Source organism: Cucurbita pepo, chromosome LG12 (assembly GCF_002806865.2).
Source record: "Cucurbita pepo subsp. pepo cultivar mu-cu-16 chromosome LG12, ASM280686v2, whole genome shotgun sequence".
NCBI lineage: Eukaryota > Viridiplantae > Streptophyta > Magnoliopsida > Cucurbitales > Cucurbitaceae > Cucurbita > Cucurbita pepo.
In genome coordinates, this window is record NC_036649.1 from 5,911,049 (window position 1) to 5,927,895 (window position 16,847).

The window sequence follows — 16,847 nt, forward strand, 5'->3', positions numbered from 1 at the left end:
TTTTTTTTTTTTTTTTTTTTTTATTTAAAACGCAACAATAATTAATTCCAGGAAATTTCTAGTAGAACTCTCCGAAACATCATTGATTCCGTTCCTAATTGTTTTTATAATTCGAGAGCAGAGTAAACGGATGAACTATCTGAAGGAAGTTCGACATTATTTGATTTTTGTGCGTCGGAATTTGATTTGATATATAAAATTGGTTGATGAACAATTCGCCCTCTACGCTACCAGTTTCCCAATTCTACAGTTTTCTTCCGCGTTGGGGCCTGCGTTGTCACTCGACATTCGCGTTGAAACCACCGCCATAACTGCCGCCGCGGCGTTTCTGCTCTTGCTCGTCGGTTGTACCGGTCGCTGTCTCCACCGCATTTAAGGAGGTAATTGTTTTCACCGCCGCAGAGTCACGGAATTCACTCATGTCCTCATCGGAGCAAGCCCTCGTTTCTCTACTCTCTCAGTTTGCTTTATAGTTTGATGGAGCCGTTTTGGGCGCAGCCCTAGCTTATGCTGCTGTTCGTACCGTCCTCAAACTCACTGCTTCTTGCTCCGCTCTCGATGAGCTCCGTAAAGCTCCTTATGTTAGTGTTTCTGATCTTCGCCATATCATTTCCGATGGAGATTCGGGACAATCCGAGTCCGATCATAAGCTTGTTGTAGTTCGTGGCACCGTGGAGGCCAGGTCGTCTGTGGAAGGTAATTGGAAGAGCGTACAGCCTAATGTATTGATTTCTCAAGAGTCCGGAGATAGAGCGGTGATTATTCAGCGTACTCAAATGGTAACTCCTTCCATATTTCTGTTAGACTCTGCGCTACTGTTCTAAGATTTTGTTTCTTTTGGGCTGCCGTTCTTCTCGCGGAGGATAACTGAAAACTGAGCTATGCAGTTTAGAAAATTGCAGGATTAAAATTGATATTCCTCCGCTTGTTAGTAGTTATACTTGCAGATTGTTGTGACAGTATTCGAATAATTTGATAGCTCCACCAAAATTGCCAATAAAGTCTAACCAATTAATCGACTAACTTGTGTATCTTTTAGGATTTTTCACATTACAAGGTATCTAATCTAGGTTCTCGGTTCAAGAGATGGTTATGATATGATTCTATTCTGGACGAACAATGAAAGAGACGGATAACCGAGTGAAATGGCTGTTCGATTATGTACATAGGTCTTCTGGCGTCGCATTGTGTGTGTAAACATACGATATGGGGATTAAGTATTTGGGAAATCCTGAACTCCTTAACCAACATAACTTCATTATGAATTCAATCTTGGGGAAAACAAATTTCTCTTTACCAGTATTAACTATTGAACCTCATTTGTTCTGCAGGTGTTTGTTTTTGTTTCCCTAAGGTTATTCAGTGTGATGGATATGTGTAGATAATATCCAGTTCTATGAACTAAAGCTTTCTTCTTTGTAATATGTGATTGTGTAGTGCATATTCAACGAATGGAAAGGCTTCTTTGGATGGACTTCTGATTTACGTGCAATTTTTGGAAGAACCTTTAGAAAGCAAGAGTCGACATCATTTAGAACGGTAAAGCCTAGTCCTATATCTGTTATTGCTATGATTGATTCACTCTTTTCATTACACTTGCCAACAAAAGATCTTTGTATTAAATACCTCTTCAGTCTGAATGATATGGAACTTTGTGATTCTTTCTGTGAATAAAGAATAAATTGAAGTTTTGGGGCCATAAAGTTATGTTCTTTCCTGTGGTTCTCTATTGGGTCTTCTTTTTTTCTCTCATGGCATTTGGAAGTAGGTTTGTAATGCTGCCTCTTGAAAAATGGTTCCAAACAGAGTAGGCTCAAAGACATACCCCATAGTGGAATTTATTGTAGCTAACTTATTGTCTATGAAAACTAAATCTACATGATATGAGATTGATGTGTGGCCGTTTTAATTTGTAAAGTCTTATATGATGCTGAAATTTGAGAAATTTTTAACAGGTTCCTTTTGTCCTTGTTGATGAGGGCCATTCACCATATTCTGATTTTGTTGTCGTTAACATGGATGGGTCAAGACATCCTTTGCCTCTTACAACTGTGTATCATCAACTACAGCCCGTTTCGGCTACTCCTTATACCTTCCTTCAAGCACTTTTTGGTCATGAGTACCCTGTGAGTTCGGCAATCTTTGTTGAAGTTGAACACCTATTTTTAATGGATTTTAGCAAAAAGTTATTTATCATGTTCTACTTTTGAAGGTTGGGGTGCTTGATGAGGAGAAAATACTTCCATTAGGAAAAAATATCAGTGCTGTTGGCATATGCAGTTTTAAAAATGGAGTTCCTGTGATAAAGTCATGCAAGGATTTTCCCCATTTTTTGTAAGTTTATCCATTTCAAAGTAGATCATAGATGCATATCATTTATTATTTCCCTCGACTCGTGGACATAAAATTGATAACAAATGTGTTCTGCCTGCCAGTGGTGAACCCCATTGATTTGGGTTTGGGGCTCTGGATGGGATTTTTACTAGGTTTTAGGATCGAGCCTCCGAGTAGAAAGCTTTTGTTGTCTGTTGGAGCGTGTATTTGCCGTATGGATCTCAATGCTATCTCTTTCTCCTCTCCACACACACACGCACACGCACACGAACAGATGTGTATATATATAAATACATATAGGTTCTCTCATTTCCAGTTGAAGTGTGGAGATTTTTGTTTAGACCTAAACTAGTCAACACGTATTGTCTCGTCAGTGATGCTAGCTAATTGCTAGTCCCTCCTCTCCCCCACACACCCCCAAAGTTTAATAAATAAAACACTGAAAAATTAAAATAAAAATATGATTCAATTGATTTTGCTTTATGTAATAAACTGAAGCCGTGCTTTGATGTGTGACATGTAGTGTTATTTCATCTTTGTTGAATACTGGGAATAGCATCTAATTGGTGACAAACATTATTCCTGTTTGTCCTTCGAGATAATATTCATTGGAATAATGAAAATTATGATGATGTACTCTTCTTTGCAGATGTGAAATGACCAAGGATCAGATGATTTTAGATCTAGTCTTCAAAACAAAATTTCTGTTCTGGAGTAGTGTTGTACTTGGTTCGCTGTCGGTTGGCGTTCTTGGTTATTCTGTTGTGAGGTATTTTTTACTTTCTTAATTTCTTCTTTTATTTTATTTTGCGAGATATCTTGGTGTTGAGGATTCTCTTCAGAAACTGTGCTCGATATCTTGGTTTGATATTTTCTTTTGCGAGATATTTTGCGAGATTTTACGAGACATCTTAACATCAACATCCATTCTCTTCTTCAGAAACTGGAATAGATGGAAACAATGGAGGCAACAGAGACGGTTACAGGATTCAGGGAATGATTCCACCATGTCACAACTGGATTCAAACGACATTCCGATTTATGGTGATTTTGGAACTGCATCAGACAACGAGGAAGCAGCCGATCCAGAGGACGAGGTATCATCAAACGTTCCAGATGGACAGTTGTGCGTGATTTGTCTCATGAGAAGAAAGCGATCTGCTTTCATTCCGTGTGGTCATTTTGTTTGCTGCGAACGTTGTGCCATGTCAGTTGAACGCGATTCAGCTCCCAAATGCCCCGTCTGCCGCCAGCAGATCCGTAGTTCTGTGCGGATTTACGATTCATGAGGAGAAACAAACGATCTGTTCAGGTTCTAACCACGACACATCTCATTCATCTGGATAGCCCTTTTTTGCTGATACTGTTTGAGATTTCATGTCTGTGCCAGTCATTCCCGTAGGCAGCAGATCTGGAGTTTGTCTTTCCATATCTATTGTAACAATTTATCCACGTAGTCGGTATTTTGATCACAGAGTTCGTTAAGAGTTTCTAAAGCCAGATTTGAAGTGATATCTCTTGTAAATACCAGATAGTATACTCTTTTACATTGTAACTTGGTGATATATGAGATGAAAAGAAACTTCAATATTGGCTTTGTTATCATTGTTCTTTCCTCTCCTCTTTTATGATTTGTTGTTTTAAAACTTAACTAGTAGAAGTTGTTTGATTGGATGATTAAGACAAAGAGATTAGAGTTTTGAATTGTGAGATCCCACGTTGGTTGGGAGGAGAACGAAGTATTCTTTATAAGGGTCTAGAAACCTCTCCCTAGCATACGCGTTTTAAAAACATTGGGGAGGAGAATGAAACATTCCTTGTAAGGGTGTGGAAACCGGGGAGGAGAATGAAACATTCTGTAAGGGTGTGGAAACCTCCCCCGGGAGAATAAAACATTCATTATAAGGGTGTGGGTGGAAATCTCCCCCGGGAGAATAAAACATTCATTATAAGGGTGTGGGTGGAAACCTCCCCTCGAGAATAAAACATTCCTTATAAGGGTGTGGAAAAACATTGGGGAGGAGAATGAAACAAACATTTCTTATAAGACAAACATTCCTTATAAGGGTGTGGGTGGAAACCTCCCTAGAGAATAAAACATTCCTTATAAAGGTGTGGAAAAACATTGGGGAGGAGAATGAAACATTCCTTGTAAGGGTGTGGAAACCTCTCCCTGGAGAATGAAACATTCCTTGTAAGGGTGTGAAAACCTCTCCCTGGAGAATGAAACATTCCTTATAAGGGTGTGGAAACCTCTCCCTAACATACGCGTTTTAAAAATCTGGAAAGAAAGCTCGAAGGAAAAGTCTAAAGATGACAATATTTTCTAGAGGTGGGCTTGCAAATCTTTCCACCTCATATGATGAACTGAAAAAACCGTGCTCTCAATCGACTTAGTGGCTTCCTTTCTCCAAAGTAAAAAACTTTGATGCATCCAAAAGAAAGGAAGGCTGAAATCAAGAAAGAAAATGGTGTTGCAGGACTCGAATTCAAACACAAACCCATTGGCTTTATTTTTTGCCAGATAGGTTTGTTTTGAAGTTTGAAGCAATTGACAGTAATGTGCACTGAAAATTATTGAGGATAAAAGCTATGAAACCCTTGAAAACCGTTTAAACGGCCATTGGATTTCATCCCCAACTTCCAAAACGAACCAACGAAACTGGTTGCTCTCGTTTCTTTGGATAATAAGATCTAAAAGATTTCTCGATCCCAAGGGTGGATCCATAATAGACATATCTACATTCTTATGTGTCAACTAACATAAAAAATGCTGGTTTCATTGGGTAGAATATCTAATGTTTTTTCACCTGGAGAACTAATTGGAATGTCACGAGCGTAACAAACAGGGTGCTTTAGAAGAAGCAATCTGTATTGAGAATAACAAAATCATCTCTAAATACTCATTTTTGCATATTCGAACCAAGGTCGAAAGAAACTAGCTTCTTTCTGCAATTCCCATTTCATTTCAAATGAAGAGTGCAGCACCTAATAACTCAAGGATATGTGATAGAAGTGGAGTGAACTAAATGCACATGGGAAGTAAAAAATCTGCAACTTTTAGAAGGCCAAGGACCAAGATGAAGAGGTTCCATCAAGGCTTTCTGTATCACAACCGCACCATGAATGGCTTACGGCTTTGTGGCATAGAACAAATCCCTGCCATGAAGTTCAAGTCATCTGAATAATTCACCATTGAAGAAATTTTGTGTACCTTACAAGTTGGCCCTTTTCCTCATCTGGAAATTGAACTGTTAACATCTGTAATACTTGAAATCAAAACAGTTAAAAGGGAATCAAAACATTTGTAATCATATCTTCTATTCCATTTGTAATAGTTTTGCTATGATCCTCAACAAACTTCAGACGGTTTGAGATTGTGAAGAGAATCAATATAAAATTTAAAATGTCCTCCATGGTAGACACAACAATAACTTAAGGCCTATACTAATATGACTGCCAAATATTTTGTACAGTTAACATTACGCCCATGTTCCAGATTATGCATCTTCATATTATACAGCCTAAAAGAATTGATTTCATAAGTTGTATCACTAAGAACCATCACACACTACTCCACTCCACACAGAAGTCCAGTTCAGGCCCCTCCTAAATGGCTGGCATCCTCTAAATCTCATTTTATTTTTGTATCCCTGAACTGATACCAGGGTTGTTCACCAAGTAGTCGAGATTTACAAGCATTAGTTTTTCAAACATAGTTGAGACATTAAAACCTCGTCATTTGCTGCAGCAGCTGTGAACCGGCTGTCTGTGACAATAGTTGTTCTGAACTTGGTGAAGGCCTTGTTAGAGTGTTGGTACCGATGGACATTCCAACCCCTTGTCGGACCATCTCTTTAGGGGTGTTCATGTTTGTTTCGACACGGGAAGCTTCCTTCAATATGCGTATCTGATGAAATCCCCAGAAGAGAACATTTGAGACAAATGATAAAAGGAATGGATCAAACACTTAGAACAGATGAGTCCAACTTACCATGTCCAGACGTTTCTTGTGGACGTCACTTGATGATAACTACAATATTAAAACTCAATAGGGTTAAACAAAAACGAATTTTAGAAAGTTAAAGGCCTCGTTTGATAATGATTTCATTTTTAATTCTGTTTTTGAAATTTATGCTTGTTTCCTCCAAAATTCTCTGTTGTGGTTTTCACATTTCTTAAACAAACATTTAAGTTTTTAGTTAAATTCCAAAAACAAAAATAAGTTTTTAAAAAGTACTTTTTTATGTTTTCACAATTTTACTGTTTTTGAAAATATTGGTAGAGAGCGGATAACAAACAAAAGAAATTTATAAGTGAAAGTAGTATTTATAAGCTTAATTTTCAAAAATCAAATCATCATCAAATGAGGCCTAATATTAATAAAATGCAATGCTTATTTTGAGAGCTTATGATAATTTTCTTACACTTTTGTTCTGGTTCTTCCGCTCGTCACTTGAATATCCAGGAATGTTCAACTGCCAATTCTTCTCTGGACATCATCCAGAATTTATGGTTAGTATAGATTTGTCTAATACTATAAGATCAATACCATTACTACCAAACATGATGAATCAAGAAACTTGTAACCTAGTGCCCTTTAGGTTGAATTATCACAAATGATGAAAACTTGAACTGTTCATAACAATTAAATTAACGGAGCCTCATTTCCTCCCCTCCCCACTCTCTTTAGGGAGGCATATGCTGCTGATGCATGCCAGTTAATAAATCAAGTAGAGAAAAGACAAGGTAGTACACACCTAAGTGTAGCAAGAGATCTTTGGATTCTAAAGTTGAGGACTTTCGGTGTTTAGCCAAATTGCATGAAAAGGTAGTAACCTGTATAGCAACAAAAAAAAAAAAAAAAGGGAAAAAAACTTAGTTTTCACATAATAGGCCATCGAATCATACTGAAATGATCATAGCTGATGAACGAGCAATGAAATTAACATGAATTATTAGGTACTTCTATAAAAAATAATATTGCAATAGAAGAAACATAATAATTAATCCACACTACTCTGAAAATCGTCCCCACCAAAAGGTCCCTGACGCTAGTTAACTTGATTTGTTTGTAACATGAACATGTTATGGCATGGGGCAATGAGAAAATAGCTTTCAATAAGAACATGTAGATTTTAAAAGGACCTAAAAGTGTCCACATCAGCGTCTTAGTGGCGAAGTATTTAATTTTCTAATGTTCTTGTGAGAGCTGTGGTTCACAGGTTTTTGTTGGCGAGAAAGAAGGGAGAATAATAAGAACAAGGGAGTGTAGTAGTATACTTCTACTAAACTGATAAATGACAGAGGAATAGACCGATCAGTCCAAAAGAAGGTATACACCACTCTATGCACCCATGGCCGATCACACTATTGAAAAGAAAAAAATCCCTGAAATAGGGCCCTAAAAAGTTAATCAGGAGAAGAGGCATAGCAATTTATCATCATTACAAAACATCACAAGCCACGGCTTATAAAAATATAATCAACATGATTGAGGAGGAGCTCTTGTTCTTGACTTTTGGGGCTGTTATGGGTCGTAACAGAGGGTTTTGTTCTATGATTGAAGAGGTGTTCTTGAACCCTCCTTTTGGGACAAAGGAAGAGTTATGTAGCAGTCTCTTTTTTTGCCTTATTGTGGAGCATTTGGCTTGAGAGGAACTTTAGAGGGTTTGAGACATCTGATGAGGAACTTTGGGGGTCGATTTTAGGTTTTAACTTGTGGCCATCTGTTAATAAGACCTTTTGTATTGTGTCATAAAAAAAAATTTGCTGCATAATGTCATAGAGTCTTCTGGTGATTAATAATGTGTCATAGAATAGCATACTATTTTACAAAATACTCCAACATTATCCTCTATGACAGTATGCAGTAATTTTTTTTCTTTCAAATGACTTCCTATTGTAAATGTTTTGATATAATCGAACATAGTGCTTCAATAGTGAATGACTAACTTTTGATGTGTATTGATATTGACTGCAACTACTGGCACATACGCACTTATTAGAGTAAGTGTAAGAAATTGGGTGGAAAGGTGTAAAGAAGTATAGGGAAATGGTAACAGTACTAGGAGGTCTCACCGAGTCAATAAAATCATCGGCAATCTCCAAGAGAAGATCTTCAACTTCAGGTTCCAGCTTTCCATGCGGATCTACCTGCAGACATTCAAATTTCAACTAAAGCGAGAACAAAATAAGAAACACAGAAGTGCGTTACAAAGGTAGAGTAGATAAGATACGTGGGAAGTTAAGGCAAAACCTGTGAAACCAGATCTTGTATCTTTCTCTTTCCAAGGACTTGAGTGGCAGCTTCTGTCCCTTGGCTTGAACTTCCCCCAGGTGTACTAGTGCCAGACGCTGTAGCATCTGGATGTGATCCAGTCAAACTGAGAGATTTCTGGCCCACAAGTCCAGCTATCCTAGGAGAATGCTGCTGATGTTGATGCTGATGCAATACTGGTTGCAGAGAATTCTGAGGGGATGGTTGTTGAAGTAGCTGCTGTTGTTGATGAAGGGTCTGCTGTTGTAGCTGCTGTTGTTGTAGCTGCTGTTGTTGTGGTTGCTGTTGTTGTGCCTGTGGTTGCTGCTGTTGCTGTTGATGTCCCATGGACGGCTGTTGCTGTACAAGCTGAGGAAATTGTTGAGAGTTCAAGGACATGGGGTTTTGATGCAATTGATTAGATGAAGCCAATTGCTGCTGTAGCAGGACTTGTTGCCTCTGTTGAAGACGATATGAGGGTGAGCCAGGGGTAGACATTGATGGAATTTGCTTCAACCACTGTTGCTGTTGCAAAGAGTTCTGGATCATGTTTGACTGCCCATTCTGAGCCAAATTAGTCAACTGTTGATTCATAAATGCTAGATTTGACATTCTCGGTAAGTTCTGAACCTGCAGTTTATAAAAATTGTCTTGGTGTCACAATCATGCACGCAATTTTACAGTTACAAGTTTCAACACACAAAACAAAATATCAAGATTGTATAGTAAGATCAGCAAAACAAATTGCCATAAAACTATCCATTAAAGTAATAAGGTGATACTGCAGTTGCTGATATACAGATTAAGTTAGAGAATATAACGGACAAATCAGTAATGATGAAGATAATAAGAGTTATACCATCTACCAAAATGAAAAAAGAGTGTCAATGGGCACCAATTGAAATTAGAGACATGTACTAATAAACATATTAGCATACCCTATGGCCATTTTTTGTAGTGCAATGAATTTCTAGCTTGTAATGAATGAATGTTTAGCATACAAAATAAGTTGTGTCAGATAAAAGCCGGAGTACCACACTTCTATTATAGTCAATAAACTAACATCCTTGATTAATTGCATAAATAATACCCAAGCAATCACCAAAGTAACCAAACAAAGCATTAATCTGCCACAGCTCAAATTTGGCCTATCAGCCCATATAGAATCTAACAATACGTATAAGAATTAAAAGCGCAAACCCATTATTGTAATAAAGAACATGGGCACGGGAGCAAAGATGTGCTGTCATGAAACCTGTGGAGACGTGAGTGAGCTTTGTTGTGATAATTGCTGCCTTATTTGGCCTTGGTTTATTCTCTGTTGGGCATATGACGACGCAAGGCCATTGGCTCTTAACTGCGAGGTCAAATTCATTGAACCCATCATCCCCATTGCTTGGATTCCTTGTAAAGCTTGCCCATGAGAGTTACCCGACTGAAATTGCGCCCCCTGGACTAAACCAGCTTTCTGCTTCGACTATACAAAATGTTCGGTTTCAGTGAAAATCAGAAGCAAAATATATTTAACTTGATTTCTAACGTCAATAAAGTAAGAATTTAGAATTGTAATTGAACAATAAAAGGCAACTACAGACGCATGACCCATCACCAAAATGCCAACGCCATGCCTAGAAAGCTCTTCAAATAACAATGTCAAAGTAGCATCAATACCAATTTAAGACCAACGAGTACCAAGATTTCAGTGCATACCGAAGCAAGTAATTGTGACTGCAAGTTATACTGAGCAGCAGCAGCCGCCCCAGACAACATGGGCAAATGGCTACCCTGACCAATTAATGCAGACCGCGACAGATTCCCAGTTCCTATTTGCTGTTGTTGGTTAGGCTGTTGCTGCTGCTGGTTTGTAGAAGACGCACCAAAATTCATCTGACTGTAAAGCGCCGATTGCTGTCTCATCATCCCAAACTGCTGCTGTTGCTGTTGCTGCTGCTGCGGTTGCATTTGGTTCAACCGAGACATTGAAGGTGACCGCTGTAAAGCCTGCTGGATTTGGAAATTCGTCATCGCACTCGCATTCTGAGGTTGTTGCACCAATTGCTGCGAATGTTGCTGTTGTTGTTGTTGCTGCTGCTGCTGCTGCTGTAGAGGCTTCTGCTGGTAGTCCAATCCAACCGCAGGGCTAAGCTGTTGCTGTTGCTGTTGATTTTGCGGGAGAGAGATGTGCGAAAGAGGAGGAGGAGAAGAGATTTGAGACAGCGGATGTAAGTGGTCAATCGAAGGTGATTGAACAAGCGCAGAAGGCGATGGAATGGGAGGATTTCCAGAGGAATTTGACGGATTCGATGAATTTTGTGGAACAGCGGTGGTTGAAGGTTGAACTTGCGTTTGATGCTGCGGCGGCGGTGGCGAAGGGTCCATCGGGTTCGTTTGAACTGTTCTAGGAGACGAAGTACTATCCGCCATTGAAATTCAAAGATAAGCAAAGATCAAGAAACTAAATCATGGCAGAAATTGCATCAAAATTTGCAGAGAAACAAGTGAATGCGAACGGAAGAAGAAAAGAGGAAGGGGGAAGAGAGAGCGGAGGAAGAACGATCAGTAGGATTTGTACACGTCATCTGATGGACCGCTTTACGGTGGGTCATTTTGTGCAAATGGGTTCAGTATATACACGTGGCTTGCTACTGTACGTACGATCGGAGCGTACGATTGATTCCTGTGAGTACTCCCGTATCTGATCATTGAATTAATTAATTTTCTAATTAACCTCGGATTCGAGTTTTTTCTTTCGCCATAACTTCTAAATAATTATGATAATGATAACATTTTTTAGGGAGATGATTAATTTATCGTTAAATATCACTTTTAATCTTTATTAAATTATTTAATTCAACTGTAATTGATATACGAGGCACGAACATCTTTCTTCTTCAAGCATCGGGTCACATATCTTTCTCTTTCCTCTCGAGCAACATGACAATTACTCCGACAAAACGACACAAAATAGGTTTGCAAATGCAATTGTAATGTGAATCTTTTTTGTCGAATATCTATGGTTTTACATACGACTCTGACGTTTTCTCCAACATTTTTCAGATGGATTTTTAATCACTTCATGCTCGTGTCTCCAACAAGTATGCGACAATACTAATGGACGATTGATAACGGTTTTATTCTCAAATTACGAGGAAATCTCATATATTATATGAGATGGATTTAACAAGCAACTTCGCCCCGACCCATACCTATAAAATTCGAACTTCCATCATTGACGTGTTTAAACGACCACCAACGATGTTTTTCCTCCCTTTAGCTCGTCTATTACATATTGATGTGTTTTGAATATATCTTACTACTCATATGACTCTAGATGATGTTATCCCATAGCTAGTAGAGTTATGATCGGTAAGTTCGAACCTATTCAAGAACGAACTAACAAGTATATAATTTTTTTTTTATTACAAATTAGTAGGTAATGATTCATTTAATTTTCTTTTGAATTTAATTTATGTGTTTTTAGGGTGTATTGTAACCTTTAAAATGTTTTAGTTTTTTAGTTTTCTAGATTGAACAAGTTAAGAACGATATTTGAATAAATTTAGTTGGTAACCTCGTAGTTATAATTTGAATTCATTAACAACATTTAAAATGAGGTTTGGATTTAGTTCGGTTAAAATACTTAATTTTAAAATTTTATTTCGCTCAACGAACAACTTATCTTATCCCAAATTGCTTAATGTCCCACGTGGTCAATGTCAATGTCAACATCACCCCCCAAAATACTACGAGATGGATTCAATTAATCTATAGATATATTTTATTCCATTATATATATATATATATATATATATATATATATATATATATATATTTATATTTAATTGCAATCTAAATTTTTTAAATTTTTTTAGAAAAAAAAAACATATATTTCTTCTCATAGATTTGCAAATATCACGAACATGCATGCAGTAACAACTACAATCAGTTTAGGTAAAAAAGACCCGATAATTACACAAACACAACACCGTAGGTTACAACAGTGACAAAATCATGAAAATTACACGGTAATCAATGACATTCACTTGTCGAGCACTACCGTAATGAAATTATTTAGAAACCGAAGAGAAAAAATGACCCACTCATAAATTTTATTTTATTTTATTTTTTAATTCAAGAGATTCATAAGAAAAAAAATATATTATAGAACAACAAACACCCATGTAAGGGAAAAGAAATATAATAATATTTTTAGAATTTATATATTTGGATCAATATTTAGTTTAGAAATGTTTTTATTATTGAAATTTTTTAATTGGATTATCTTTCATGCAGCCCATTAACTTTTGTTGGGCCTATAAGGAAACTGGAGGCCCAATCTTTAGATGTTAAAGCCTTTAATTTGAGGATATTTTCCTCTCTCAGGGTCTCAGCGTTTCCTAGGGTTTTATTCATCTTCAACCTAGAAGTACACGCAGAGTAGCGGTGAACGGCGACATCACCAGCAACCAAACATGGCTACTCAGATGAGCAAAAAGCGAAAGGTAGGTATTGAATTCGTTTCTTCATCTTATATTCTCCATGAGACACTAATTATTCTGCACATTTTGGTTTGGTTAAGACTTGCTTTATTCAATTTTGTATAGTTTGTGGCTGATGGAGTGTTCTTCGCGGAGCTAAATGAAGTTCTTACCAGAGAGCTTGCAGAGGATGGATACTCCGGAGTGGAGGTTAGGGTTACACCAATGCGGACTGAGATTATCATTAGGGCTACTCGTACACAGAATGTTCTTGGTAAGAAATTTTCTCATCTAGAATTGATAAGTTTGTCATTCGAATCATCGGAATAGGTTTGGGAAGATTGGAATCTGTTTTTGCTTCAGATCAAGCTACCGCTACGAGTTTCTTTTCATTTTCTCTTCTAGTATTGATATTTTTGACCTGCGGATCATCGGCATAGGTTTGGGAAGTTTGGAATCTGTTTTTGTTTCATATCAAGCTGCTACTGCTACGAGTGTTTTTAAGCATTATTGGTTGTGCCTCCGTCTATAACTTCCAATTTTGCTTCAAAATTATGAACTGTGTATTCATCTCTAATTGGAATCTCATGTAATTCTTATGAAGTTGAATTTAGAATTTTAGACAGGCGTAAGGAGGTGTGTTGAAGTGTTACCGCTTTGTAATTGGTTATGGCCTCGAAAACTGGGTTGTGGATGGCTCTCTACGTTTTAGTACAATGTTCAGTTATGTTCTGTTGGTGCTGGATAGTCGACATAGTTGAATTTTTCATCTGTAGAGGTTATTGGCGGTGTATGCCTGACTCGAGTTTTGATATTTAATGTCATTCGAGGATATGGATACGTTGAAGTGGATTTAAGTTCTTAGGTCAATAGCTGTTTCATTTTCCTTACAGGAGTTGGGAGTTTACATATATCAAACATGTTAGAGTAGTTTGATTTTGGTGTTTTCAGTCGTTGCTTTTGGATCTGGTGTCTGACTATGTATTCAATTGTGGCTATAGGTGAGAAAGGTAGGAGAATCAGAGAATTGACATCTGTTGTTCAGAAGCGTTTCAAGTTTCCCGAAAACAGTGTTGAGCTATATGCCGAGAAGGTCAACAACAGAGGACTCTGTGCCATTGCGCAAGCTGAGTCACTCCGCTACAAGCTTCTTGGAGGCCTTGCTGTGAGAAGGTATAATAGAAATTATGAATGTTTTTGGAAACTTAGAAGGTATAATAGAAATTATGAATGTTTTTGGAAACTTTAGTCTTTGGTGCGTGCGGTATCATAAGCATTGCCTCTACATCTTTAGTGGCCATGATTGTTCGGTTTGGAACTACATCGTCTCTACATCTTGGCAATCACTCATACTAAGCATTGCCTTTTCATTTCTCCAGGGCTTGCTATGGTGTCCTTAGATTTGTCATGGAGAGTGGAGCTAAAGGATGTGAGGTCAGTCCTAACTTCATCTTTATAGAATTTGTTCTTGATGATTTGGTGGGTTTGTATTACACATCTTTATTAATTAGTAATCTGAATCATGCAGGTTATTGTAAGTGGTAAGTTGAGGGCCCAGCGTGCAAAATCCATGAAATTCAAGGATGGATACATGATTTCGTCTGGACAGCCAGTGAAAGAGTACATAGACTCTGCCGTGAGACACGTTCTCCTTAGACAGGTCAGTTCAGTATCATCTCAAGAGGGCATTCATTATCTTTTCTTGAATCATATATGTGGGTGGATTTGTTCTTTAATTGATGTCTCTGTTTCTTTAATTTACAGGGTGTTCTGGGTATCAAGGTCAAGATCATGCTCGATTGGGATCCAAAGGGCAAGCAAGGTCCACCGACACCGCTTCCCGATTTGGTTACTATCCATACTCCCAAGGAGGAAGAGGATTTCATTAGGCCTGCGGCTGTGATTCCGACGGCTGAGATTGAAGTTGAAGCAGCAGCTTAAGAGCCAACAGACATGAGGGGGGGAGCAAGTTGTCTAGTGTTGCTATCGTAATATCATTTCTTTCAGAATATGGAATTCTAAGTTTTGATGTCATTTTTCTTCTGTTTTGAGTTTTGATTTTGGGATATTTCTGTTACAAAATATTCACAGAGGCCGTGGTACTTAACTTTATGTCAGAGCCCCTAGTGTTCTAAGGGTAATCTTAACGATGATGTCATTTAGTTGTATAATTTTGGCCCGTATGGATATGCTCAAGGCTACGAAGAATGACAAAATGATAAGCACGTGCGAACAAAAACCATCCTTAGTGAAGGGAGACAGGAAAGGTTCTGATGAGCATGGTAGATTGCCTGCTATTGTTGAGAAGCAGGAAACTGCTAAAGTCTAAATGAGAATCATGGGAATGAACATAGGAGTTTGGGGGATTGTTTAAAGCATCCAGATAATCTTTATTGATTGGGGACATATGCCTGGATAATCTGTCAATTACAGAACGTAAATGTTTCAAAACAACTTTTGGGAGATGTACTACTGTTGAAGACAAAATGTGGCTTAAGAGGAGAATTGCCATGGGATTGACCTGTTCATGCGACATTCCAGCCACATCTTTCAAAGTTAAGGAGGGAAAGCTGGTTGAAGAAAGAGCTCAAAAACCTAGAGGGCTTGTTTGTCGATAAGGCAACCTTAATCCTCAGTTCAACGATCCAAGCTTTTGTTAAAACAAGAACACTAGAATCAAAGAAATTAACACTTCTTTATCGGATCACCAAGAGATTTAGAACCTTTTAAGATCAAAGATTCAGAAGGATCATCAAGAGATTTGGAACCTTTTAAGATAAAAAAATTTAGAAGCAAGATTTTGAAATTTTGTTCTAAATTGAGTGACTCCACGACCGAACTTGATCAAAGCTGATTGAATGGCTTGGATACAATTTACCACAAGAATTGTTTAGAACTTAAAAATGACAAAGATAATGCTCAAATTTCTAATGTTAAAAGTTTCAATTTCATTCATCCAAAATCTGCCTTTTACGTGCTAATTTGTGGGTATTTATAGTCTCTCCACAAAAGAAACTTTTAATTCTTTGAATGCCTACGAGATTTCAAATTTCTATTTTTCTTCTTAGTCTACCCTTCCGAACAAAAATCAGAATCCTTCCGTTATGGATGCAGATGAGGCGGAGAAGACTTTGGAGATGAAGCAAACAACTTCTGGGTGTGCATCGGATGATAACACGATGGCTCAAACATCAAAAGGAGGGATGAGGAGGAAGCATCATCGTGCTTGGACTCTAGTTGAGGTCATCAAAGGACATGTATATAAGGATCACGGTGTTCCAAATGTTCCAAGACATCAAAGGACATGTTTTACTTTCATGTGTTACAAGCTGATTCGATTGAGGAAGGACTATTTGGAGCTTCAGGAGTGAATATTTGCACGATTGAACTAAAGGGTGAAGTTGCAAGAATCATTTCATGAGTTATAAAACTTTATTTATTGTTTTTAATTTCATAATTCTTGTAATGGGTCAAAGAGTGGACGTTAATGGTCAAATTGACTACGTTTTTCGTGGAGATGGATCGGGATTAAATCATGGCCACTAACTTTTTTAGTGGGCATTTGANTTTTTTTTTTTTTTTTTTTTTTTTTTTTTTTTTTTTTTTTTTTTTTTTTTTTTGTGGAGACTATAAATACCCACAAATTATTAGCTAAAAATCAGATCAGATTTGTGATAAATGAAATTGATCTCTCTATACTTTCTCCCTTGACAATATGAGCATCATCTTTGCAATTTCTAAATTTGAAATTTGTATTCTTGTGCTAGATTGAATCT

At 37.5% G+C, this 16,847-nt stretch overlaps 3 protein-coding genes across 3 annotated transcripts; 2 read left to right on the forward strand and 1 right to left on the reverse strand.

Moving 5' to 3' along the window:
- The first annotated feature begins 63 nt into the window (after positions 1–63).
- Positions 64–3,936, forward strand: LOC111807651 (E3 ubiquitin-protein ligase SPL2). The gene is given in 6 exon segments (XM_023693457.1): positions 64–779; positions 1,438–1,539; positions 1,956–2,126; positions 2,213–2,334; positions 2,984–3,103; positions 3,275–3,936. Coding segments are annotated over 6 exon segments (1,224 nt in total). The 5' UTR covers positions 64–419; the 3' UTR covers positions 3,624–3,936.
- A 1,274-nt stretch (positions 3,937–5,210) lies between these two features.
- Positions 5,211–11,171, reverse strand: LOC111807395 (transcription initiation factor TFIID subunit 12b-like). The gene is made up of 8 exons (XM_023693106.1): positions 10,304–11,171; positions 9,849–10,070; positions 8,594–9,223; positions 8,416–8,490; positions 7,095–7,173; positions 6,762–6,826; positions 6,329–6,367; positions 5,211–6,244 (listed from the first exon to the last, which is right to left on the reverse strand). The coding sequence occupies exons 1-8, from the start codon at positions 11,015–11,017 to the stop codon at positions 6,062–6,064; spliced, it is 2,007 nt and encodes a 668-aa protein (XP_023548874.1). The 5' UTR covers positions 11,018–11,171; the 3' UTR covers positions 5,211–6,061.
- A 1,789-nt stretch (positions 11,172–12,960) lies between these two features.
- LOC111806432 (40S ribosomal protein S3-3-like) lies at positions 12,961–15,242 on the forward strand. The gene is made up of 6 exons (XM_023691744.1): positions 12,961–13,095; positions 13,198–13,345; positions 14,073–14,244; positions 14,451–14,505; positions 14,600–14,731; positions 14,836–15,242. Exons 1-6 carry the CDS (start codon positions 13,066–13,068, stop codon positions 15,010–15,012), a joined length of 714 nt encoding a protein of 237 aa, XP_023547512.1. The 5' UTR covers positions 12,961–13,065; the 3' UTR covers positions 15,013–15,242.
- The last annotated feature ends 1,605 nt before the right edge of the window (positions 15,243–16,847 follow it).